At 45.5% G+C, this 26,507-nt stretch overlaps 2 protein-coding genes across 7 annotated transcripts in view; one reads left to right on the top strand and one right to left on the bottom strand.

Annotated features, from left to right (window-relative positions):
- Positions 1-22,494, top strand: part of Rlb1 — a 33,013-nt gene extending 10,519 nt beyond the window's left edge. For 2 of the 3 annotated variants that reach the window (XM_075679639.1, XM_075679638.1), the window contains 4 exons: positions 5,086-5,483; positions 12,615-12,701; positions 20,658-20,938; positions 22,383-22,494. In XM_075679639.1, the coding sequence (XP_075535754.1) occupies positions 5,086-5,483; positions 12,615-12,701; positions 20,658-20,938; positions 22,383-22,465 (849 nt within the window). In that variant the 3' untranslated portion in view covers positions 22,466-22,494. The remainder of the gene's footprint in view (positions 1-5,085; positions 5,484-12,614; positions 12,702-20,657; positions 20,939-22,382) is intronic. The other variant, XM_075679640.1, reaches the window with a different exon arrangement.
- Positions 21,202-26,507, bottom strand: part of LOC142571356 (mitochondrial outer membrane protein SLC25A46-like) — a 61,114-nt gene continuing 55,808 nt past the window's right edge. For 2 of the 4 annotated variants that reach the window (XM_075679633.1, XM_075679634.1), the window contains one exon: positions 21,202-23,187. In XM_075679633.1, the coding sequence (XP_075535748.1) occupies positions 22,950-23,187 (238 nt within the window). In that variant the 3' untranslated portion in view covers positions 21,202-22,949. Of the gene's footprint in view, positions 23,188-23,232; positions 24,165-26,507 lie in introns of those variants that run through there. The other 2 variants (XM_075679637.1, XM_075679635.1) reach the window with 2 other exon arrangements.

Below are 26,507 nucleotides of genomic sequence, written 5' to 3'. Positions count from 1 at the left end.
AGGGGCCCTTTAAATAAATTTAGAACAAATTTTGTAAATGCGTAGGGTACAGCTTAAGTAGAACATTCGCGCCACAATTTAAGTGAAGCGTTATGTATTAATAGAGCTACAAGCGATTACAAGTTACCCTCCTCCCTAGCCATGCTTTTCCTCCTCAACTCGTTCGCCGAGCAATCAGGGTTAAGCTCCGCCTTCACTGGTTCTGCATCACGATGCGACGTCACATCGTCCACTTCCGGTTGTTTTGAAACCTGTCCATGTGAAACCTCTCTGCTAGCCACTTGGCCGTCAACCCCAAGTGAGAGCTATCGAAGCAGCGTGCATTGCGAGCATTTTGTCGCAGCACCCGAAGTGTCTGGTGTTCCGGTAACCACACACTAGCTGAACGTTTCGACGGAACGATGTAGGCATAAGCTCAAGCTGATGAAGGAACTTTAGTGGAGACGTACGTGAGCTGCCTGATCGGTCTCCACGGTCCAGCTACCCGTTGGCGCAGAGCTTAACCAGCCAAAGAAAGAGCTATTATTGCTCTAACCAAGTGTAAAACATTTTAAACATTTACAAAAACAACATGTTAACGATTACACTCCTGGGAAAAATTTATACCAGCAGCAAAGAAGAATACATTTTGTTACTGCTACTGTGTCTGGCTGAGCTTTATGCCACCAGGTGGCTGCATCGTGGAGACCATTCGCATTTGCGCTTTTGTTCATCACAGGAAACGACACGCAAGGGGACACAGCCAGGCCCTGTCCCCTTGCGCTTGCGTTTACCCTAATACCGAACTTGCAAAATGCTATTGCGTTAGTAATCTTCCAGTGTAAAGTGATGGCCGCAATTGCGCAAATCCTGGCGCCAGTCGGATAGCGGCAGTCCGATGTGCTGCGGCCACCCCGCTCGTCTACTGGCTTGCAAAGGGACACGATATTGCCAGTTGCTACGTTTGCAGTCCACAACGCAACAAAGTCGAATTATAGCGCTCGCGAAAAAACAGACCGACATTGACGGCAGAGCTCTCGTTAAAGACAGAGCACGTTGTAACATAAGCAGACGACACTCGCTGTGTGCCAGAAGTGCTTAAGTGTACTGAAAAATTGTTCCTGTGTATTCCCTTTATGTTACATTCTTTTTATAAAAAACAAATTAACTAACATTCCAACTATTACGAACATCAATTTTTTACCATAAAGTTGGAAAAATTATCGATCACGCGCCCTGGTCAGCCAATCGGATAGCTCACCCCACTAAAGTCATATGGGTGATTTGCGTCATATGGGTAGGGGCGGCTTAAAATTCTGCCGCGCAGTGTGCTGCGATCGGCAGCGATGTGCATTTTTAAAACCTTATAATAAATTACATGCTTTACGCAGAGCACTTAGATGTGTCAATTAATGATCAGAAGGTCCTTCTGATCATTAATTATGACCTACTCTAACGACTCAGTACGCTTGTAGAAAATGGTCAAAATCGTTTCAGGGTCCCTTTAACAATTGAAGTCTGGCCCAATTGGCAATTGCTGAGGTTGAAGATGTTGTCGTAGGAAAGCGAAAGGCGATACAGAGCTGCTGCTTGTAAATAGGTCCGCAGCAATCATAGGCCGAAATGTTGCGTCAGGGCAAATAGCATCCCGTGGACGGTGAGGAATTGGAGCAGACGTCTACGGAAAACATTGTGACGTGGTCATTTCCGATAGCACAGAGCATTGCAACCGACATGCCTTTGGGTAGGACTTCCTTTGTCAGGCCAAAATTGACGACGGGGAGGCATGTCTGGTTATCGGCGATGGTGATAATGGAGTGGGGCACAGTGATATTACACATTGAAAGGACATCAGGAACAGGTGTGGCGTCTGGCCCAATTGGCATGCTGAGGTTGAAGATGTCATCGTAGGAAACCAAAAGGCGATACAGAGCTGCTGCTTGTAAATAGGTCCGCAGCAATCATAGGCCGAAATGTTGCGTCAGGGCAAATAGCATACCGTGGACATGGTGAGGAATTGGAGCAGACGTCTACGGAAGACATTGTGACGTGGTCATTTCCGATAGCACAGAGCATTGCAACCGATATGCCTTCGGGTAGAACTTCCTTTGTCAGGCCAAAATTGACGACGGTTACCGGCGACGGTACGATGGAGTTGGGCACAGTGATATTACACATCGAAAGGACATCAAGAACAGGTGTGGCGACGTAATCACCATCGGGCACAGGAAAAGATGATACCAAATTGACGAAAGTCAAGGCTTTAGGCGGCAGACGGATGAAGGCGGTCGTACTAAAGTTGTTCTGCAGTTCAGCCCGAATATGCGCGAGTAGAAGAAGTTCGAGGCAAAGGGTACCGGCAGAAGAGTCAATCAAAGCTGAATGCGCCAAAAGTTGAGTCCGATGATTAGGTCATGGGGACAATTGGTCAGCACCAAAAAGAACAGGAACATGGCGGTTGGCAATACTTGTACGGGAAGTACACATTCCGGTGATGTCAACAGTGCTGCCATCGGCCACGTGAACAGCTCGAGTAGTAGGAGGCGTGAGAACCTTCCTCAGTCGACAACGGAGGTTATAACTCATTATGGATGCCTGGACTCCAGTATCTATTAATGCCATCGAAGGGACACCATCGACGCGAACATCAAGTAAGTTCTGGTTTGTTGGGAGCATCAATGGAGGATTTCGACACGACGAAGTTAATGCAGCACTACTCCCAGGAACTGCATGGTCTATTTTCCGTCTGGGAGGGTCCGTAATTGGTCGGCGACGAATAGCGGTGTGGCTGGGGCAACGGGGATTGACGGCGCTGAGGTGACAGTGAGCGAGCAGGACGACTGACATCGATGGATACGTCAGAGGTAGGAGGCATACGATGAGGCGAGTAACGGCGTGGGTCGGCATATGGGCGAAAAGACGGTTAAAAGAAGCTTGAATACGGCGACGTCCAGGAGGTGTGGCAGTGGCGAGTGACGTGGCCAATGCGGAGGCAATGGAAACAAATGGGCTTGTCGTCCAGAGTTTTCCACTTGGTAGGGTTACAGTATCTGGGAGGGGAATACAGATTGCCGAGAAGCGTAGCAGTTGGCACCGGTCGGGCGTCAGGTCGGGAGACGGAGCAGGCAGCAGGAAAACCTAGGTTGGCAAATTCTTGCCGCACAACTGTCTGAATGAGAGAGATTGCCAGGGCTGGTTGGTCAATGGTGGGGTCAAGTGGGCATTGATGGAACGGCGCAGGACTTGTGGCCTCGAGCTCGCGGCGAACAATACGTGTGACATGCTCATATAAGGGCGGTGAAGTGGTAAGGCCGATGCAAGACGATGTCGCAGCCGTGTTAGGGAGCCGGGAGAACTGTGGAATGACGCGGCGGCTTTTGGCGAGCTCAAAGCGGCGGCATCCCTTGACAGTGACGTTGATGATGGACACATTTTTGAAGACCAACAAGTTGAACACGTCGTCCACGATGCCTTTGAGTATGTGGCCAACTTTGTCAAACTCGCACATTCTTCATCGACTGTCCGGCAAAGAGCGAGCACGTCTTGTATGTACGAGACATACGATTCAGTAGAAGACTGAACTCAGGTAGCAAGCTCTTTTCTAGCAGCCAGCTGCCAACCTGTGGGATTTTCAAAGAGGTTGCTGAGCTTATCTTTGAAAGCACCCAGCTAGAGATCTCATGCTCGTGTGTCTGGCACCAGACACGAGGAGTTCCACCCAATTGGAATAGGACATTCGCTAGCATAATGGTAGGGTCCCAGCGGTTTCGACTAACAGCTCATACAGGCTGAGCCAGTCCTCATCGTCGACATTATCTTGGCCGGAGAATATGCCAGGATCGCGGGGATTGGTAACCGTAACATACGTTGTTGTTGGGGTCGCAGGAGTACAGGGAGGCGAGGTGTCATCACCGGGAGCCATGGCGGAAAGCAGGACAGTGTGGCTGCTGCGAAGCTCTGTGTCGAGGATGGGGAACGGCACCGAAAGATTAAGACTGGAGACTATTTACAAAGTATATTTACAAAGGATAATGCAGCGCTGGCCAGTTCAGTCGACACTCGAGAGCCAGAGACCGTTCGTAGTCTTCGTCGGGGCACGCGCATGCATTGGCCACAAGAAACACGCAATATGCACGTATCAGTATATAAGCACTGGTAGGGGCCATGCCTTGACATCTTTTTATGTTTTCAACTCACTTAACATATTTTCTTGTAATAAAAAAAATTCTTACATTGCTCTGACCATAGAGTTTCTCACTATAACACCTAGAGGGTAATCTGGCGCCACCGTCTATGGGAGTTTCTTACGGAGGCACCGTGCCGTCATGGGAATGCTGGTATATGTGTCTGCGAGGCTCGTGTTGGCTGGTGTTGTAAGAGGCTTTGTCTAAAACGTGGATATGGCTATGCAAATAACGCGTTCTCAAAGTAAAATCTTCATAAAATGTTTCCATTCACGCATATTACATCTTTACTCACCCACCATGCATGACCAAGCGAAGAAAAGCAAGAACAGACGACCAACTGTTTCAAAGCGAGCACGAACCTTGTCGTCTGTCCTCCAACTTTAGCGGCCCGCTGATACTTTTCACGTAACATGTAGTCGTACACACAATAACAAGTTCTCATAGTTAAACAAAACATGTTCTCGCGTAATAATAAAGCTAAAACAGCTTTTCATGTGCTGTTCTAGTAGAAAATGAATCATTGTGACAGACGGAACGGTACTTGCCAAGCGAGTCTTCAAGGTGTCCTGTCTCTACGAGAACGATGCCAATCCGAATCCACAATATAGCGGCATTCCCATGCATACCACAGCGCAGCAGCGCCAGATTTCCCTCTAGGTAATGTAGTGAGAAACTCTATGGCTCTGACAGTATCATGTTGTCATTGCACACAAAAGAGAATTCAATAATGAGTCTTTTGACACAGCACCAGCAAAGTAATGATCCAGTGACTAAATTTGCAGTTACGTTGTGGTTTTTTCACAGCACTTGTGGTGAACTCCATGTGCTGTCTACTACTGACATTTACCAATGAAATAGAGAAACTGTTCTTCATTGTGAGCTAATGCCATGTAGTCAACATCACGCCATTTATCTGCAGTCTGACTCCACTCCAGAGGAACGTGCCATGGCACGTCTGATAGACCGCCCGGGGGTGCAGAAAGTCATTCAGGAGTTCAGGGGTGCCAACACTGACTGGAAAGAGTGGCTGCCGAAGATCTACGATGCCTGGGACAAACGCAAGGAAAAGTGTTTTCTTTTTTCTAATGAATTGGAAACTCCAGTCACACCATCTGTGATTGAAGCTGAAGAAGAATGTGAGAAACATTTTGAACCTGAAGATAGGAACACTACTAAGCCACCGATGAGAACTAAAGCAGTGCCTCAAGGTGCCAAGGTTGTATCCACATGTGCCTCCAAACCCGAGTTGAAAAAGAAAGTCTTGCAGGGAGCTGGCAAAATTATGTCCAAGGAAACACCAGACGAACAATCCAAAGGGTAGGTCTCAAGGTCTTCTTCACTGTGTGTGCTTATCAAAACCATTATATGCATGGCGGTGTTTAAAGGAACACTATATATGGGTAATAATATAGGTGGCCTGGTAAATTGCACTTCTGCATTAGGAGAAAGATCAGTATAGTATGGACAAAAGCCTGGTAAACCAGAAATAACACGAAAAATTATATACAGGTGGCAAAACCACCCTTACGCTTCTGCGTTAGCTCTCTTTATTGTCATGGATTTTGACAACTGCATCTGTTTGGGGCTAGGTAATAGTTTTTTGGCAAACAGGGTGTGCATTGCATTCTAATGTAACAAAGCATTCAACTTGGCAAGTTTTGTGAATATTTTGTGCACAGTGTGGCCTAAACTTGTGAGGTACTTTGAAATCCAGGACTTCACACTGATGTTCTGATGCTGTGGTTTGGGAGCGAAATATTAAAAAATTGATATTCACCTTCACTTTCTCCACTAGCAAGCAATATTATTCCACCAAATGAATGAAAATAGAGTCTTGAAAGAATACTTTACCGGTCTAAACTGAGTTAGTGTTTTCTCTTTTGTTCACTTATTTGAAAGTCTGCCTCCCTGCAACATAAAACATGTGAAGCATGTGTGTTATATGTGCACATATACTTTGCTGTGTTTGATGAAGCCCAAGAGCGATCTATGATGGGAATCATAGGGCCACCGATGGTAGTAAAGTGGGTGGCTTAAGTGCAGCCTTGATCAGCACACTGTGGAACAACTTCACAAGAGGTGCGGTAGATCTGTGAGGGCAGCTGAGCAAGGGAAGAAGGTCATGCTGAAGGCAGGTTGCACCTCTCGTTGTTGGGCTAGTTAGCTCATAGTTAGACATTACAATTACCATAGGCGCCGACTATGGGGGGGCTCTGGGACCCAAGCCCCCTCCAGAGTTACCCCCCACCCTGGGCGATGCCGAAGACCCCCCCCCCCCCCACACACACACACATGCAAAGTGCCATTACCAGAGCTTTGTCACCCACACCATTTGAAGTTTCTTTTGACTTTCCTCGACCTTTTGACTTGAAATTTTACTGGGGCTAATAGCTTACTGTATCATTGTTGGCGCAGACATGCAGGATTTTAATTCATACTTCGCTTTATTTCTGCAAATCCTGACAATAGGAGGACACACGCATTAGAATCCACTAGCGGCAGCTGCCTTATACATATTTTCTCACTTCAACATTGTTTTAAACTTCCACTGTAAACACCATGCACATATACAATATATTTAAATATACACACAGGACAAAGTTTATTATATCTTTGAAAGAGATGTAGGCAGCGAATTAAAAATTATTTATAACAGTATGGATAGCCTATACTTATAGAATGAAAATGTTGCTGTGTGTTCACTATGCTTCAAATTGGTTTGCATGCTTTATTGGCCATGAAAAAAACCTATAGACTTCAGTGACCCTTCGGCAGAGTCTTTTATCAATGGCGTGGGAAATGCACGTGAATGTTGCGCGTCTCAGTATTGCTTCTCTTCCCATTGCACAATGCTAATGAATCAAGAAAAAAAATATATATATTTCTAATAATTTACATTTATTAGGGATGGAAACATCATCAGTTGCGTGCAAAGGTCATAAATGAATACAGGTTGTCCCAATTAGTTACATGCACCAGGATTGAAGAAAAGAGCAATGCGTTACTCAAAGAAAACTTGGTGCATATTGTTTACAGTACAGTGCAGTACCTGCCATTAATTTTTTCTTACTCATATTTAATTAGGTAATTGTAATTAATTATGAAATTGACTTCATATTTTCTGCTTATCCTAGCATAGTGCAGGATGTAGAAGTGATAGGTAGGGTAAAGTGCAGTGATCATAGGTTAGTGAGGGCTAGGATTCCCCTCAATTTGAAGAGAAAAAAAGCAAAATTGGTCAAGAAGAAACATGTCAACCTAGAGGCAGTAAGGGTAAAAGCAGACAAATTCAGGCTGGTACTTGCAAACAAATATGCAGCCATAGAACAAAGAGATGATGATGACCTAGAGCTAATGAATGAAACCATAACTGGGCTGGCTTCAGAGGAAGCAATTGAAGTTGGAGGCAAGGCACCAAGGCAACCAGCAGGCAGGCTCTCCCAAGTAACAAAGGACCTAATAAAGAAACGACAAAGAATGAAAGTGTCCAACTCAAGATAAGATCGAATTTGCATAACTGTCAAAACTGATCACCAAGGTGAAAATAAGTGATATTCGAAACTATAACGCGAGAAAGACTGAAGAAGCCGTAAAAAATGGATGCAGCCTGGAATAAGTGAGAAAGAAACTTGGCATAGGACAAACCAAGATGTACGCACTGAAAGATAAGCAGGGTAATATCATCAGCAATCTGGAAGATATAGTAAAAGAAGCGTAAGAATTCTACACTGACCTGTACAATACCCAGAGGAATCAGGATACCTCAATTAGAAACAGTAAATGAACAAGATACAAAAACGCCTCCTATAGCTAGTGATGAGGTCAGAAGGGCCTTGCAAGACATGAAATAAGGAAGTGTGGCAGGAGAAGATAGAATAACAGTCGATTTAATCAAAGATGGAGGAGACATAATGCTTGAAAAACTGGTGGCTCTTTATACGAAGTGTCTATTGACTGCAAAGATTCCAGAAAACTGGAAGAATGCAAAAATTATACTAATCCACAAAAAGTGAGATGTTAAAGAATTGAAAAACTATAGGCCCATTAGCTTCTCCCAGTAATATATAAAATATTTACCAAAAAATCTCCTATAGAATAAGGGCAACACTCTACTTTAGTCAACCAAGGGAACAGGCTGGCTTTAGGAAGGGATACTCTACAATGAGTGACATCCGTGTGATTAATCAGGTAATCGAGAAATCCACAGAGTACAATAAGCCTCTCTATATGGCTGTCGTAGATTACGAAAAGGCATTTGATTCAGTAGAGATACCAGCAGTCATAGAGGCATTACATAATCAAGGAATACAGAATGCTTACGTAAATACCTTGGAAAATATCTACAGAGGTTCTACAGCTAGCTTAATTCTGCAAAAGAAAAGCAGGAAGATACCTATAAAGAAAGGGGTCAGACAGGGAGACACAATCTCTCCAATGCTATTCACTGTGTGCTTGGAAAAAATGTTCAAGCTATTAAACTGGAAGGCTTAGGAGTAAGAATTGACGGCGAATATATCAGCAACCTTCGGTTTGCCGATGACATTGTTCTATTCAGCAACAATGCAGAGGAGTTACAACAAATGATTGAGGACCTTAACAGAGAGTGTAAGAGTGGACTAGGGTGGTTGCTTGGGCTAGTTGGTAATTCATGATCAAAAATAACGTACAGCGCGAAGGACAAGGACAGCGATAGATGACATACACAGCGCTGACTTCCAACAAGATTTTATTGCGTTGCCACATCGTGTGTATATATACAAGAAGAGGCATGCGCAGAAAATGTACGACAGTCACAGGGGGTGTCCTAACAGCAAGTCATTGAACTAAGAACATGGTCACCTGAAAAAATAAAAATTACGATTACTATCTCTTTAGAAACGCGACTTCACCAGGGGTCAGCGCGATTGAGGGTGCACTAACGCAAATACTGCCAAGTTTTCTGATGAAATCAGCTTCCACAATTTCCCGGGTGAGCTGTGAGCAGTGTCTCGCTAAAACTTGCGTATCTTCAAAGAATGGCACGCAGCCGCAGTCCCGGCAATGGATGCCCAAGTGGCCTTGTACAGTGCTGCGGACGTTGTTACAATGCTCTCTTAGTCGATCATTTAAGCACCTACCCGTCTGTCCAGGCTGAAAGACGCAGGTTTGCAGTGCTGCCATATGTGCATGATGTATCCCATACGCTGAAGAAAATTGGGCAGCGTGCAGGGATCACAGTCGTTTTCTCAGCCCCGGAAAAATTGGCAAGGCTCTGTAAGCGTGTAAATGCGCCTAAATCGCATCAGAGTTGTTGTTCTGTCGGGCACAGAAAACGGTTTGTGACGTGCACAACTAATGTAGTCTACCAAATTCCCCTGTCTTGCGGCAGTAAATATGTAGGACAGACGGGTAGGTGCTTAAACGATCGACTAAGAGAGCATTGTAACAATGTCCGCAGCACTCTACAAGGCCACTTGGGCATCCATTGCCGGGACTGCGGCTGCATGCCATTCTTTGAAGATACGCAAGTTTTAGCGAGACACTGCTCACAGCTCACCCGGGAAATTGTGGAAGCTGATTTCATCAGAAAACTTGGCAGTATTTGCGTTAGTGCGCCCTCAATCGCGCTGACCCCTGGTGAAGTCGCGTTTCTAAACAGATAGTAATCGTAATTTTTATTTTTTCAGGTGACCATGTTTTTAGTTCAATGACTTGCTGTTAGGACACCCCCTGTGACTGTCGTACATTTTCTGCGCATGCCTCTTCTTGTATATACACACACGATGTGGCAACGCAATAAAATCTTGTTGGAAGTCAGTGCTGTGTATGTCGTCTATCGCTGTCCTTGTCCTTTGCACTGTACGTTATTTTTGTGTAAGAGTGGGGCTGAAGATTAATATGCAGAAGACAAAGATGATGAATAGCCAGGCAAAGGAACAAGAGTTCAGGATCGCCAGTCAGCCTCTAGAGTTTGTGAAGGAGTATGTTTACCTAGATCAAATAATCACAGGGAACCCTGATCGTGAGAAGGAAATTCATAGAAGAATAAAAATTTGTTGGATCACATACGGCAGACATTATCAGCTCCTCACTGGAAGCTTACCATTATCATTGAAAAGGAAGGTGTACAATCAGTGCATTTTACCAGTGCTGAAATATGGGACACACTTGGAGACTGACAAAGAAGCTTGTGAACAAGTTAAGGATCACGCAAAGAACGATGGAACGAAGATTGCTAGGCATAACGTTAAGAGACAGGAAGTGAGCAGTTTGGATCAGAGAGCAAACGGGTATAGATGATATTCTAATTGACATTGAGAAAAAAAAATGGAGCTGGGCAGGTCATGTAATGTGCCGGTTAGATAACCGTCGGACCATTAGGGTTACAGAATGGATACCTAGAGAAGGGAAATGCAGTCAAGGACGGCAGGTGACTAGGTGGAGCTATGAAATTAGGAAATTCGCGAGCGCTAGTTGGAATCGGTTGGCACAGGACATGGGTATTGGAGATCGCAGGGAGAGGCCTTCGTCCAGCAGTGGACATAAAATGGGCTGATGGTGGTGATGATGATGATAATGAAGACCTACATTATACAGCAGTCAGTATAAAATTCAATGCATAGTGCTGAACTCATGATGCCAATGTGCACAATAAGAGCAACTGTCCTGTCCACATCGTTTCCTTCACCCCTTATTCTGCTCAGCGACACAACATGATGCACCAACTGGCCCAACAGTCGAACGATTCTGCAAAAGAAGTTCATGTTGACCATGTTCCAACCTCACAAGCTTGGCATTGATGAATATGGCGGTGTGCAAATGGTAATCTTTGAGACCAAACTGAATAGGAATCAAACAGTGCCAGAAACGAATCAAACAAGTGCCGGAGAGTTTTCAAATAAGGAACACCCATCTTCACTATCAAAAATTTGGAGGATGCTTAAAGGGCACTAAAGCGAAACAATCAGTTTAGACTAATAAAGCATTGTTTGAGGACCCTGCAGGCAGTCACTTCAAAATAATAGTTTGATTATTAGATAAGAAAATGAAGGTCAAAGTATCAGTATTTAAATTTCGCGCCGAAACCCCGACGCCGGTACGTCAGTATGACGTCAGGAATTCCAAAGTATGTTTTCGCATTTGGGCCGTATTGGCTGAGTAAAGGTTCCAGAAACTTGCTATGTTTAATATTTGGTTCCTTTAGAACACAATGGAGTCCAATGTGTACCGCTATATAAATAAGTAGGCCCTAGAAGATGCTATCAAAATCTGTGACTTCACAGCGACCAGGTGCGGGGAATTCAAGGAGACGTCGCCACCCGTCTCTCGTTCGTGCACTTTTTCTGGCTTACCAAGCGTCTTATTGTGCTAGGAGTAGTGTTTTTGGTGTTGTAGAAAGATAATTTACTGGTGCAGAAGAAATCATTTTTCTCTTTAGTGTCTCTTTAAGCTTTGCCTTTAAGAGTGGAACACGGTAGCATTAAAAGATCCCTGACTGCTTCTCAGGCTTCCCGGCAACTGCAGCATGTGTAACCATAATGTTTACTGGGAAACGCTCATGGTGAACATTGCACACGAAGGCGGGCTTTCTGGTAGATATGCAGCCTCTTGCGTGGGCTGCAATGCAGCGGAGGTGAGCACCATCTGGAAGCATTTCAAGGAAACAGGCGCACCGCTCTGTGGCCTCCAAAATATTTGTGTGCCAGCATAAACAAATGGCAGATGCCGTGACCGGTCTATGAAGGGTAGAAATGCTGGAAAAGGAGTTTGAGTTTTCGCGTGATAGAACTACATGTTTTCTCGTATATTCAAATTACAATCCAATACTATCATGTCTATACGTTGTGTGCAAGTTGTACTTTATGACTTTTCTACATATTTTAGCTTGAGAAATTCAATTAGTTCAGTAACTTCCTTGTGCCACATGGAGAGCCTGGGTTTGGGTGGTTCGAAAATCTTTTTGACGAAACGATGTCTGACGCTGGACACCGGATGCTGATGCCTTCAGCTGATTTTTTGCAACACGGGGGCCTTTAACACTATTGCGTTAATAAAATTATGTGTTCGCATCGTAATATTTATACCATTAGCAAAAGGATTGTTTGTTATAGCATAAATGGAGCATCAGAATACAACAAGCAGTTTGTTTGCATAGATAGGACTTTTCAAAGAGTGCAAATGACTGCTGTACAGCCAGTAAAGCCTGGCTCTTCGTTGATGTTCTCAAATATTTGAAAGCGATTTGGAAAATATTCGCATTCATATATAGTGACTGTTTTATTTGTTATTCGAAAGTTTAAAATATTCGCACAGTCCTAGGTGAACCTAATCAAGCTCAAATACTTGTTTTGTTTGTTCCTTATTGCAAGTAACAATTTGGAGTAGTATCCGTCATGTGGCATGTAAGCTATCCATAGCAGAGTGTTCGCTGCACGTGTGTCTACAAATGCTGTCTGCCTCGTGTTTCAGCCTTCCAGTTCAGAGCCCTGACAGAGTGCAGAAGCTTTTCATTAAGATGGCAGCAGAGAAAGTGTCCAACAAAGAATCGCTGCCCAGGTTTGTTTGAAACTGGTTACTCTTAGTCCCGCGACCAATTTATATATACTGTCACGAGCATAACAGTTGACTGTGTAGTGGGTTTGCTGCTTCTACAGAGGCTGACGACGACGAAGATGCACTCTCAGTGAAGGTGTCGGACGGGCACTGTCTGCTTCCACTAAATTCAACTCCATAGTTTTAGTCATATATATATATATATATATATATATATATATATATATATATATATATATATATATATATATATATATATATATATATATATATATATACACACACTATGTGTGTGGGTTATATGTATGTGTGCGTGCATATGTGTATGAAGTAGCCAGAAAGTAAATTTTTCTGTGTTGTTGACCTCAGCACCATGAAGGCAGATAACAAGCACTTGCAAGTACCCCTATAGGAGATCAAATCTAAGACCCAAAGTTGCAAGGTTGCATGCCGATAGTTAAGTATTTCCAGAAGCAAAAACTGTTGTGCTTTGCCAGGACAGATAGTGGGTGTGGTGGTGTTTCATGGCATTGCACTGACATTAGCAAAACACAGAATGAGTGCAAAAAAAAGTTGAAAGGAAAACAGGAGACAGGTAGGGTGCTATATTTCCATCTCTGCCCTTTATCAAGCAAGGAATTGCTTTTCTTGGTTCGTGGTGTCTGAAATGAGCTGTGCCTTTTGTTGTTGTGATTTGTTGCTGTTCACGGAGTATAAAACTATTTCAGAGGCATCACATTGCTGCAAGCTATTCTTGTAGATTGAAGAAGGTGCCAGCAAGGGGATGAAGATGACGATCGAAGAAGCGTTCGTGTGGTTGTTGTTCTGCCATCTCGGCTTCTTTCTCTTATATGTTACGTAAATACATTTTTCCCGTTGTTTTGCCTAGTCTTATCCCCGTCACATTTTTGGTCGAGTTGCAGGGTATCAACTCGATACAATGGAGCTCCGCAGCGGCCGACACCTGGCTCTTCCCACAATGACAGAAGAGACAGTTCTCACTGCAACAGTGGCAACTTCAATGGTTGCCGTAGCCCAACCAAGAGACCCAGTCACGTTTTTTGGGGCTGATGACATCGACATTGAAGAGTGATTCATCTACGAGTGCGCAAGTAAGAACAACCAATGGGTTGATATGGATGAATGGTATGTTGGCCAACATCCTATTTTATCGTCAAGGGACAGCAAGGGTGTGGTTTCAGAATCACAAAGAGGAAATCGGAAGCTGGGATACCTGCAACGAAAGGATGCTTGCTCTGTTTGGCAAGTCTCTTGGTTGAAAGACTGCGGCAAAGGAGCTAGCATCACGTACCCAAACATCAGTGGAATCCTACCTGTCTTACATGCAGGATGTGCTGGCCCTTTGCCACAAAGTGAATGATGGTACAGCCGAGTCTGAAAAAGTGGGGCACGTCCTAAAAGGGTAGCGAATGATACGTTCAATCTGATAATCTGCAAGGATTGTGACACGGTCGATCCCATCATTCAGGAGAGCAAGCATTTTGAAAATGTCAAAAGTTGACATATTGCTGATCAGTTCACTCGACTTCCCCACATGGCAGCAACATCGTCTTGCGAAGACTCATCTGCACAACAGCTGCCGCTAACCATGGAACATGTGACGGAGATCATATGGCATGAATTTGAGGCGATGTCTCCTGCTTCCCATGCTCCCATGCTTGTGAGTCCAGCTCTACTTGTCCAAGCAGTTGTTCATCAGGAGCTGTCCAATGCTGGCCTAGACTCTGTGTGCCGTCGCTCCCCTCCCACCGAACTGACCGTCTCCCAATTTCATATGTACAAGGCCAGAGGCTACGTCCCCATAATCTGGCCGAGTGGAGGACTGTCGACAACCAGCCCATTTGCTTTAATTGCCATCGGATTGGTCATGTCGCCTGCTTTTGCAATAACGGCTGGCCTTGGCCTCATGTGCCCTATGCTCCTAACCGTCACCCTGAGACCGATCCTGACCACTTCCAGCCTTACCGTGAGTCACCTTGGGCTAATGTTGATGACACTCCGACCATGTCATACCATCGTTCACCATTATCTCGTCACCTATCATCTCGCTCCACACAATTTTGCCGCCCTCCATCTCGAATTGGACACCTACCCCTGGAAAACTAGACGGTGCAACTCCCGGAAGTGAAGCTGCACTGACGACTCGCTTGCAAAATCCTCTGACCACATTGCCAACTAGATGCAACTTAATTGACGTTAAAGTGGACGGTACACTTGTCGCTTCTCTTGTTTACACGGGGTCACATATATCAGTGATGCATCTGAAGTTTCGCCACAACCTACGAAGGTCCTCATGCTACCCACGTTACATCTCATTCAAGTCGCCAACGGCGGAACATTTCCCATCCTTGGTATGTGCTCAGCACCAATAAGTATTGCCGGCTGCTGTTCAACTGTATTAGTTGCTGCGCTCGAGCATTGCTCCCATCAACTCATCCTAGGCACGGACTTTCTATCTGCGCACTCCACTCTTGATTTTGGAACTGGCTTGCTTTAGCTTGACCTACCTTGCTACTACGACGCTCCAAGCACCCATCAACCGGGTTTGTGTTACGTGGATTACATCCGTCTGGAACCTCAATCCGTTACATATGTGGACCTAATGTCTCTCCCTTCTATTCCCGATAGTGATTACATGTTGACTCCCATTGTTGACTTTATTGGCCAGTACTGTCACCGTTCTCATACCATTCTCACCATTACTAATAACCGCGCATCCCTTCCCATCTTGAACTTCAGCTGGTGCACGCAGCTTATTCCAAATGGCATGTCTGTGGTCAACGTCTCTTCTGTCAATGAGTATGCCGTTTCTGCATTAGTTACCGGTGATACTTCACTCCCCACTGCATTCCCCACCTCAGACCGCACAGTCGATCATATTGCGAAGATGATCGCACTCGACCTCGTTTCAGCACAGGCTGCCGACATCGGCACATGTTGATGTCTTATCACGACATCTTTGGCTTGATGACCACCCTTTGGGCCAGACATCTGCCCTCACTCACCATATCCATACTGGAGATGCCAGCCCCTTCAGAAGATGTCCTTTACCATGTGTCCTATGTTGAACAGCAAGTGATTCAGTGTAAGGTCGAAACAATGCTCGCTAAAGATGTCATTGGACCTTCCTGCAGTCCCTGGGCATCACCGGTTGTGCTAGTAAAGAAGAAGGATTGCAGCTGGCGCTTCTGCATGACTACTGTCCCTTGAACAGTCACGTGAAGGGATGTCTACCCTCTGCCGTGAATTGGTGACACCCTCAACTGTCTCCACGAGTCTACCTACTTTTCCTTCATCGACCTACGGTCAGGATACTGGCAGATTTCTATAGATGACCTGGACCTCAAAAAGACCTGAATTGTTACACCGGATGGACTTTTTCAATATTAATGTGATGCCATTTGGCTTGTGTAATGCCCCAGCAACATTTGAAAGGATGATGGACTCTTTCCTTCGCAGCTACAAGTGGTCCGCATGCCTTTGTTTTCTAGATGATGTCATAGTTTTCTTGCCGACATTTGAGGGCCACCTTACACACCTGTCGGTAGTTCTTGATGCTTTCAGGCAAGCAGGCCTACAGCTAAACTCATCAAAATGCAGTTTTGGCCGTCATGAAATCACTGTGTTAGGCCACCTTGTCAGTGCCCATGGCATACAGCCTGATCTCAACAAAATTCATGTTGTCAGAAATTGGTCAGTGCCACGTTCGGCCAAAGACATCCGTAGCTTTGTCAGCCTATGTTTTTATTTTTAATGCTTTAAGAATTTAATCAACATTGCCTGTCCCTTAGCGCAGCTCCTGAAGAAAGATGTACCATTTTTGTGAAGTCCTGAACAAGCCGATGCCTTTTGCACACTCACTCGCTTACTTATCACCCCCCCCCCCCCTTCATCTTGGCCCATCTTTATCCATCCACGGCCTCTGAAGTTTGCATCAGTGCCAGCAGACACGGCATCAGCGCTGTCCTCGCCCAGAAGCAACAAACACAAGACCACATCACCTATGCCAGTCAACTCCTCTCCCCTTCAGAGTGCAAGTCTTCGACAACTGAGCGGGAATGTCTCGCTTTAGTTTGGGCAGTCACAAAATTTCGACCATACTTGTTTGGCCGCATGTTTTCGGTCATCACAAACCACCATGAACTATGCTGGTTTTCCTCCCTTAAAGACCCCACTGGACGACTTGGTTGCTGGGCATTGAAGCTTCAGGGGTATAATTTTGATGTAATTTACAACTCCGGCCAAATGCACCAGGATGCCGACTGCCTCACCTGTCATCCCTTAGATCCTCCAGACTCTGCTGCCCATGATGCCAACGCGTGCGTCCTCGCCATCTTCGACTTTAGTGATATCCAGAAGGCACAGCTCAATGATGCAGACGTGGGCTCCATAATCTATCATCTATGCTCTGAACACTTTGACCCCATTTCTCCAGTTGTTTGCCCTCCGTGATGGTATTCTCTACCGATGCAGTACTAACTCCAACAGCTACACAATGCCCCAACCGCTGGACATCTCGGAATGTCATGTGCATACGACTGGGTGTGGCGGCGGTTTTTCTGGCCAGACCTTTACTGTTCTGTACGTTGGTATGTTGCTGCTTGCGAGTCCTGCCAGTGCCGCAAATGCCTGTCCTTGTTGCTCGCCGGTCCCACTTCAGCCTAGCGAGATCTCAACTGTCCCGTTCTACTCGATCTGGTTAGACCATTTCCAACTTCTTTTACTAGAAACAAGTGGATTGCCGTAGCAATTTACAACGCCACACGACATGCCATCACCCGGGCGCTACCAACAAGCTGTGCCACTGACGTTGTGGATTTTCTGCTTCGCGATGTCATTCTCCATCAAGTGCCACAACTGCTGCTGACAAAGTCATTGACAACATCCTTCGTTCGTGTTCCATATGTCACAAGCTAACCACAGCCTACCATCTGCAAACAAATGGACTTACCAAGTGTCTTAATCACACACCGATCAAGATGCTCTCTATATATATAGGTTTTCATAGATTATCATTATTGGGACAGCAGTTTGTCTCTTGTGACATTCGCATAGAATTCATCCCGCCATGACACTGCCGGCTTTCCTCCATTCTACCTGTTGTTTGGCTGCCACCCAATGCTTCCCTTTGAGACTCTCCTGCCATCGGATACCTACATTTCTACAGAGTATGCCCATGATGCTACTGCTCGGTCTCAAACAGCTCACCAAATTTCATGGGATCGTCTCTCTGCTTGGCATATATCCCAAAAGGCCTGCTGTGACAGCCAGAACAGACCCGTTCACTTCTCTCCAGGCTCTTTGGTCCTTACTTGGATGCCGTCCCACCATGTGGGTCCATCTTCGGAGCTTCTGCCTCACTACTCTGGCCCCTATAATGTTCTGCGCCAGCTCAGTGAAGACGCATACTAGATCACCCGAGTGGACGGTAGCTTGTCATCATCCATACCACCTAGTGATATCGTGCACATCGCCCGTTTGAAACCCTACTTCTTTGACAACAGCCCTTCCCTTCCCTAGGCACCGAGACGGTGCGCCCACCAGCAGGGGTCATATGTTACCAGCCACTTCCGTACATTGTAGAAGGTGCCAGCGAGGGGATGAAGACGACCATCTAAGAAGCGCTTGTGTGGTTGTTGTTCCGCCATCTCTGCTTTCTGTATATATGACGTAAATACTTTTCTCTTTTGTTTGGCTAGTCTTATCCTTGTCACAAGATGATAAATGGAAGCGTAACGCCCTACTGTCACCTTTTTTTTTTTTTTACTTTTTTAACTCATTCCGAGTTGCACTAATGTCAACACAACATCATAACTTTGCCAGGCATTCAAGTTCAAAAGTTGGTAATGGCATGAAAGAACATACCGCAGACTCTCATCTATGGCACTCAAGACCATGAGTATTTTCTGCCGATGGAAGAAATGCAATCTTCCATAAGTCGTTCTATAGTACCATTCTAGTTCCGATACCTTAGCTGCATTCTGCTGAGGCTGCATGGAATGTTTGTTGTGCACAGCAACTAGGAAGGACATGCACTTGCGTTGCAGTCTTTTGTTCACTCCTAGTTCCATTTCTTTGGATTACTAAAAGAATGATCCCCATAAAATGCAGTTATCAGTTGGAACTAGATGTGAACAGCTTTTCACAGTGCATCCTTGAATAACTTTCTGGAACAAACATTTTAAGGTACAAACTAGGGGTATGAAAATTGTTTGTGGTACGTTAAAAACTGCAGTGCACAAAGATAAGCAATATGCTGAATGGCCTGTGAAACTAATATGCTTAAACCTCAAAATAATTGGCACCTTTAACAAATATAATGCCGTTTTAACTTTGTGGTCAGTACAACACCAGTACAATACACTCGTATAGACCTCAGTGCATTTTGTTTAGAATAATTGTGGTTCATAATTGATGATTTTCTTCTACAGGCCATGTGCTACACGCATGCTAACTTGCCATATGACAAACATGCCAAAGTGTGCTTGATGTCATAATTGATGGATTATGACAAAGTGCAGGCATCTAATTACACAAGACAAAGGGACTGTGATTGCAAATGTTCTTTTCTGTGAAAACGCACAAACATGTGTCCTTTCCGTGTTGTATCAGAAAAGGGCTGCTGGCAAAAATCGGTAGCTTGCATTTTACAGGTGAAGCTCAAAGTTTAGCTGTCAACTACCCTTTTAGAATCGGCAGCTCTGAGCAAGTGATAGAATTTTTAAAATACAACACTCACGTGAGCTTTTCTGCCTTCACTCTAGACATTAAAGATTTGTTTTACTCATTACCTCAAAAGGAGCTACTTCAATGCATGGAAGGCGGCATTGACAACCACAGCATAGTGGGCTTCTAGAATGAAGTCGGTCTAACCGCTAACCAGCTTTTAGAACTTGTAAAGTTTTACTTGTCTTCGATGTTTTCTGCTTGGAGTGACTCAACATTTTTTGAGAGAGAGAAGGCGCATGCATTGGATCCTGCCTCACGCCTCTGTTAAGAGACCTATTCCTTGCTCATTGCGATAGGATTCTGTGCACTAGTCTGAAAGGATCAATGGTTGCAAAAGTTTTAAGTATGTCAATGATTATCTAGTATTTTTACAATGTGACAATGAATGTTTGGCTTCTGCCATGTCTGCTGTTCGTTCAGTTTTTCGCGAGTGCCTCCAACCTCTTTTGTTATGTGACGAGCCTGCTAATAGTTCCATCAGGTTTTTAGATCTTGCACTTGTTTTTTTAAAGAGTCACGTGTGTTGGTGCTATGGAGCCCCAAGGGAAGAAAGTCATTCTGCCATTCTTGTCAGCGCATTCCGAACTAGTTAAGCAGCACATCATTAATCTTTGTTTTAAACATGCTCTTCTAAAATCCAAATCCTGTATCACCTGGTACACAGAAGCTTCGAAAACCAATTTTTGCCCCTAAGCACAGCTGACTACTCCTTGAAAATGCTGACAGCCACAATGTCAACAATCGGATAAAGACTAGTCATCTAGCCACACACTGCTCGCATTGTGGCTGTAAACCCTTGTTTGACAAATCGCAAATGATATCTAGGAACCCCGATCAAGTCACTAGGAAGATCGAGACATTCGAAATGATCAGAAAGGATAACTGTGTACGCTGCCCATCTGTGTCACTCTCAAAAAAAGAAATCATGTTCTTATTGCGGTAGTGGCCTGTGATGAATGATTTTACCGGAAAGAAATCTATGTGCGACAGTGACTTTTTTCTTTCAGTTGTACGATGGTATATATGTGGTATCCATGTGCAATAAAAATTCAGTTGTTAGTAGCGCTGTGTCTTTGTGATCTTCTCTTGTCCTCGTTTTTTTTTTTCGCTCCTCCTCAAGTTATCTAATTGCCATTCTGCTGTATAAAACTTCTTTCAAATGTGTGAGAAACTCCTTCTGCAACCATTTTGCTGTTGTTTCGCATGCAGGAAGTTTGCAGCTGGCGACCCATTCTTCTGGCCAGCCGAAAAGACCGGCCGTGATGATGACAGAAAAGATGAGCACGCACAGAAGTCGCCCTTCAGCCCTAGCACGAAGCAAGGGCTGCCTCCTCGAAAGAGCAGCTTTGGCAAAACGTCACCTCCTACTGGCAAACACCAGCATAGCACAGCATTCAGCCCTGCTGATGGAAACAGTGGGCAGCCACAGGCCTTCAGAAAAGCCCTTGTGTCAACTGGCAAACATCCCAGTGACAGTTTAAAGGAATTGGGTGAGTGCATGGCCAGTGGTCATCGCTGCTTCTCTTATTTTAGAACAGAAATTCATGCTAGTCGAGTATTCATGATCAGCAAATAACAGCACACAAAACAAGGGACATTATCTCAGCTGATTTGAGGGATACACTTGACGAGCGATATACAAGCACTCAGACCCATGAAAAGGCCTTTATGTGCATGATGTAGATCTGGGGCTCTCGAACTGTTTCTCCAGATTCATTTTAGGAATCCGCGAGCAGAACCACAAAATGTGGAAACCCATTTTTCTCCCATTTATTGCCAACAAAAAATTTTGTATTTTATTATCCATGTAATGAAGCCAATGCATGCCACATCCACATTTGGTACATCTTGCGAGGGGCCCGCGTGGTAGCAGTGTGCAAGACTCGCCACTGTACTACTTTCATGCCTGTGGTGTCCGTGCTGAGTTTTTAATTTGTGCTTACAAGGATGGTTTGTAACACGAGCGGGAATCAAATCTGAAGCTTTGCAAGCTGAGGGCCACTTCCAAATTTAGCGGAGTCTGCCTGGTTGGCCCTTGTTTCTCATGAATAATTATATTGGCGCATAAATGGCACATTGCAACAAACATGCGGGGCGAGTAGAAATGAAAAGAGTTTCGAAACAAAAAAATCTAATTCAAAAGTCAGCTTCGCCACAATACAGCTGTGTTATGCAGTAAAGCATAGTGAAATTAATGGAAGGTTATATTTACTGCCCAGTCAAGAGCGATGGCCTTTGAGATTAAAAGAAAACACAGCAAATAATGAACACTGAAGATTACATGCTCATACAATGCTACTTTGGTTATCTCGCTGACGTGGCTATCATGTTAAGACTTTTATTTAAGGCACATCATAGCTAACAATATAAAAATGTGGTTACAGAGGCACAATTTTTAAAACATGCAAGCTTCAACCCCACGAGAAGTTAACGCAAAGCACTTTCCAACTACAATGCAATGGAAGCCGAAATGCATAATAGGCATCTTGCAGCTGGTTGAAGTAAGTGGCACATACACTGATTACCCTGTAGAAATGATCCAGTAATTTTCACACTTTATTCTAGATTTCTACATAATACACTGTGTAGCCAATTTATTGCAACACTCATGGCAAGCCCATGTACTTATTATAAGCACATTGGTGAAGAGGGAGAAGTTCCCTAAAGCTAGAAAATTTAAGAAACCCTGATGTAGATCATGTTATATTTTTATTAGAATTATACATATGTGCCGTTTGACAAAGAAAAGCCAATTTGAAGGAAACAGTGATTTGTGTGTCCCTTTCTTTTATGCACTGTTAGTTGCCAGTATGAATGTTTCATAGGTTGAGCCACAAAAGAACAGTCAGTTTAATACAGCAGCATTTATTATTGTTTTCATAGTTCATTATTGTGTAACTCCCTCCTTGCTTTCCTTTCCATGTGTGCCATCAGACCTGCATCCTTCGTGGGCAGCCAAGAGACAAGCCCAGAAGGCAGTGGTACCATTTCAAGGGAAAAAAATCACCTTCAGCTGAGTTCATAATAAAATTCATCAAAATCTAAAGTAATGCCCAGACTTCACCACTTCCTAGCTGTTGTTTGTAAAGCTCCGTTTTACATGCATACTATTTGTCCGCAGCCATCACCACCCAGTGCAGCATAGCTTTTTCTTTTTAAACTCTTATTACACTTCATTTTCAAGATGCAGCTATACACCTCTTACCGCAATTGTATAAGCTGAAAAGTGACAATTTTTCTAGCAATCTGTGCATGCGAGGGTAAATCTAGGCTGATGCACTTGTCAAGTAATTCTGAAGCGGTGCTAGTTCTGTGCACAACGGCACGACTCCCATATCACTTGTGCATGCCTGTGTAGGCAAGGAAAGCAAGGTGGTACACTGGCACGGATGAATTTAGCTGTCAAGGGCAATGCCGCTCCAACTAATCCAGCCACAAGTGCTTGAAAACAAAGATGGCTGTGCAGAAAGAGCCACATCATGGCCACATCACATCATGACATTAGAGGACATGTGGGCAGAACTCCTGGCACAGCATTTGTGTCAGCTTGAGCAGGGCTCCCTGGAGCATGTATTGCAGCTGCAGAGCCCCGAACCCTTTGTAGAGGCCTGCCGCACCTTCCTCGGCTACTATGCACCGGAAGCAGTCCACAGGCCCTTGATACTGGGAGATAATGGCCGTCACTGAACAACCTGTGTCCAGGTTGTCAACAATTGTTCGAGTTCCCTGTAAGTAGAGCCTGCAAGAGGCAGTGAGCAGGTTCTTTAAGGAGCTATGTCACTGTCTGGGAACACAAACTCTTCAAGTGAACCTATATTTATGTCACTTCTCAAAGGGCTAAAAATATGCTTGACAGCCGTTGCAAAGTGGCTGGGTGTCGAAAATCACCTTTACACTGGCAATGTTGAAGACGTTGCAAGCAAAGAGCTACACATGCTACAACCGGGCATGTCGTAAAATGAACTTCTGGCACAAACTGTTTATCGTTTTGCTGACTACGAAGTGTGCAAACTTTTCGGCAAATATGTCACAAGACTGCCTGTCATGGGTGGACATTGAGGGGCAAGAATACTGACAAGGCATATTTTAGAAGTTTTCCTCGAGCACACGCCTATCGTGGGGCACATGTGCACTGTATTACCAAAGGTTCACTCTCACATGCAGCACACAAGCAGCAGCAAACTAGGACTGACACAGTGTTTTGACACAGCAGACTCATAAGTAACAAACTACATGTAACTGTTCACACACTTTTTACTCAGTAACTCAATTACCATAAACTACCTTTTTGAGCGACGAATTACATCCAACTGGTTAGTTTATTGATGGGACGAGCTATAACAGGCAACGCAGCTTTGAGCAAATAAAACTTGGCAGAAACTATAGTAGAATGCCTGCAGTCATGTCATGCAGCAGCCTTGTAGATGCACATGTGCAGACGGGCAAACCCTAGCCCTCAACACATAGTTGTTTCCTCATTGCTACACCAGATGCTGGCTGATGAACTGGTGCTCCTAGTGAGGGCCACTGCATATGTTGGTGCCAAAAATTGTTAGATTTTTTTCAGCTTTTCAGAAGCCCTACTGGGAGCGCTTTCTTGAAGTCTCAGGAGTGCTGCACTTCATAGAGGACCCAGGCACAAGCACTACGGCAGTGGTTCTCGGCCATGGATGTGTTGGGGATCCCTTGTGTGCCAGTGGAAGTGATGGGGGACCCCTTGTAGTGGGAGGGGGGAGGTATAAATTAACAGAACATGAGCTGAAACAGGTGTCTTTTATTGCTGCATGGCAAAGAAAGGGCAAAGAAAAGTGCCACATCAATTCAATCTGGACAGCTTGTCAATGCGTGGCGCAGTCACGCTTAACCAGAGTTGCATATCTGCAGCTACATTTAACCTGTTTTTGTATTTGCTTTTCAAGTATGCAAGCCTGGAAAAAGCACGCTCGTTAGAGATGGGCAAAATGGCCCACTTCAGTAAGCGGCTCCGAATGGCTCAGCTCACTGAAATGAACCGGTTCATTTGAATGGCTCACCAGTTCACTTAAATCTGTAACCTGTGTTATGCTGTGTGGCGCCTCCGCCAACCCCCCCCTCTCCCCTCCGCTACAACCTATAGCTTTTTTTTTTTTTCTTGAGTGCACGTGTGATACCTGAAATCATGCCATCATGCACAAGGACTAAAACAAAAAAAAAAGAAAGAAAGGTCATATTACAACACAACAGATCACTGGCTTCGTTTTATTGACGTGCTAATGATACAGGCTCAGAAAATGCACAGAAGTGGATGACATGGGCGACATTTTCATGACTACACTAATTAGCACAAATGAAGACAAGGACATAAACTGTACATTCACCTGTTGTTTTAAAAGATACAGAAAACTTCGTCTTTGCATTGTTGCACCAGCGCACGATGTGCAATTGTCGAGAGTCTTCAGACATCATTCGAACAGCAGCAGGCAACGAACGGCGCCATCCTTTACCAATTAAGGCTTCTTTACTTCTCCCTTCGGTTGCATCAGGTGCCACAATATAGGAGGCACACAAAACCAAAGGGACTGCTGCGCACACCGAATACAGCAAGCGAGTACAAGTAGCCTAAATCTGCCCACGCCGGTGACCACTCATCGGCAAGAAGACCCGGCTCTGACAAAACAGTTTGGCAAAGCTCACTGAATGAGGGAACCGGCTTCCTCTCTCCAAAAGAACTGCCGCTCACTTTTACTGAACTACAGCTCACTCATTCTTTAAAAAGAGCAGCTAAAAGACAGCCAAAAGCAAGGGGGTGGTTACAACTCTTGCAAGGAAGGACAAGAAAGCAGTTTCTTTCTCGCACCGCTAATAGAAGCTGCGGAAATCCCCCAGTCCCCCAGGAGCAGAGAGTGCCTCACAGTCAACCGGAAGGCCTTCCGTGAGCTCTGCCGGCAGGCGGACAACGACGGGGATATGTTGCAGATGATCGTGGAGTGCGCCAATGCCGCTACCATACGCTCTACTGTCCCAGAGGGCAAACCAGTTCCGGATATACGCCATTTAGAACTGCAAGCTGCTCAGCGCCATGTGGAACGCAGGGCCCGGCACACCATGCTTCCGGCACAATGGACGGCCTACCGCCGCGTGGATGCTGTCTGCCGCCGCCACGCTCGACGACGCAGACGGCAAAGCTGGGAGAGCCTCTGCTCCACCATCAGTCGCAATCCAGATGGTGCTCCGAGTTTGGCGCCTGCTAAGGTCACTGATGGATGCTCCAAGCGCGCAACGCCAGTCCTTAACCGTGGCCGTCCTCATGGGCATCAGCGAGCGGGCCCTGGTCGAGCGCCTAGCCGACCGGTTTGCTGAGAGGTCTCCAGTCCCGCAGATCCTGCCCTCGACGGTCACCACAAGACGCTGCCTCCCTCCCTGCCACCATCCAGAGTGGGTGGCAGCACAGATCTCCACCCTATGCAGCGAGCCTCTCCGCATGCACAAGCTCGAGTCGGCGCTAGCTCTCACACGACGGCAGAGTGCTCCAGGAGCCGACGGGATAACCTGTCAGATGCTGCGTAACCTTGCAGAGCCACAACGGGTACGACTCCTGGAGCAGTTCAACTCCTACTGGAGCACCGGGGTCCTGCCTGAGAGCTGGCTGACGGCTGTGGTCGTGCCTATGCTGAAGCGACGGAAGCCTGCGACTTCGCTCTCCTCCTACAGGCCAGTCTCCCTTACCTCTGCAGCATGCAAGCTGATGGAGAAGATGGCCCTATCACGGCTCGAATGGACAGCTGCCCAGCAGAAGTACTTTGCAGAACAGCAATCTGGCTTCAGGCAAAAGCGCTCAACGGCGGACTCCATCGCAGATGTGGTGGCTACCCTGGAGGATGCCAGGGGCAGTGGGGACGTCGCCATGCTGCTGCTCCTGGACGTCCAGAGTGCCTTTGACCGGCTGCCGCACGAGGTGATCGAGGCTGCACTGGACTGCTTAGGCGTCACCAGATGTCTCCGGGGCTTCATCTCTGCCTTCCTGGTGGGCCGGAGTTTTCGTGTACGGGTAGGCAAGGTGCTCAGCGATCCCAGAGACAT

The sequence above is a fragment of the Dermacentor variabilis genome, chromosome 2, assembly GCF_050947875.1.
Source record: "Dermacentor variabilis isolate Ectoservices chromosome 2, ASM5094787v1, whole genome shotgun sequence".
Classification (NCBI taxonomy): domain Eukaryota; kingdom Metazoa; phylum Arthropoda; class Arachnida; order Ixodida; family Ixodidae; genus Dermacentor; species Dermacentor variabilis.
Note: the sequence above shows the minus strand (reverse complement) of the source record. Positions and strands in the feature narration are given on the sequence as shown.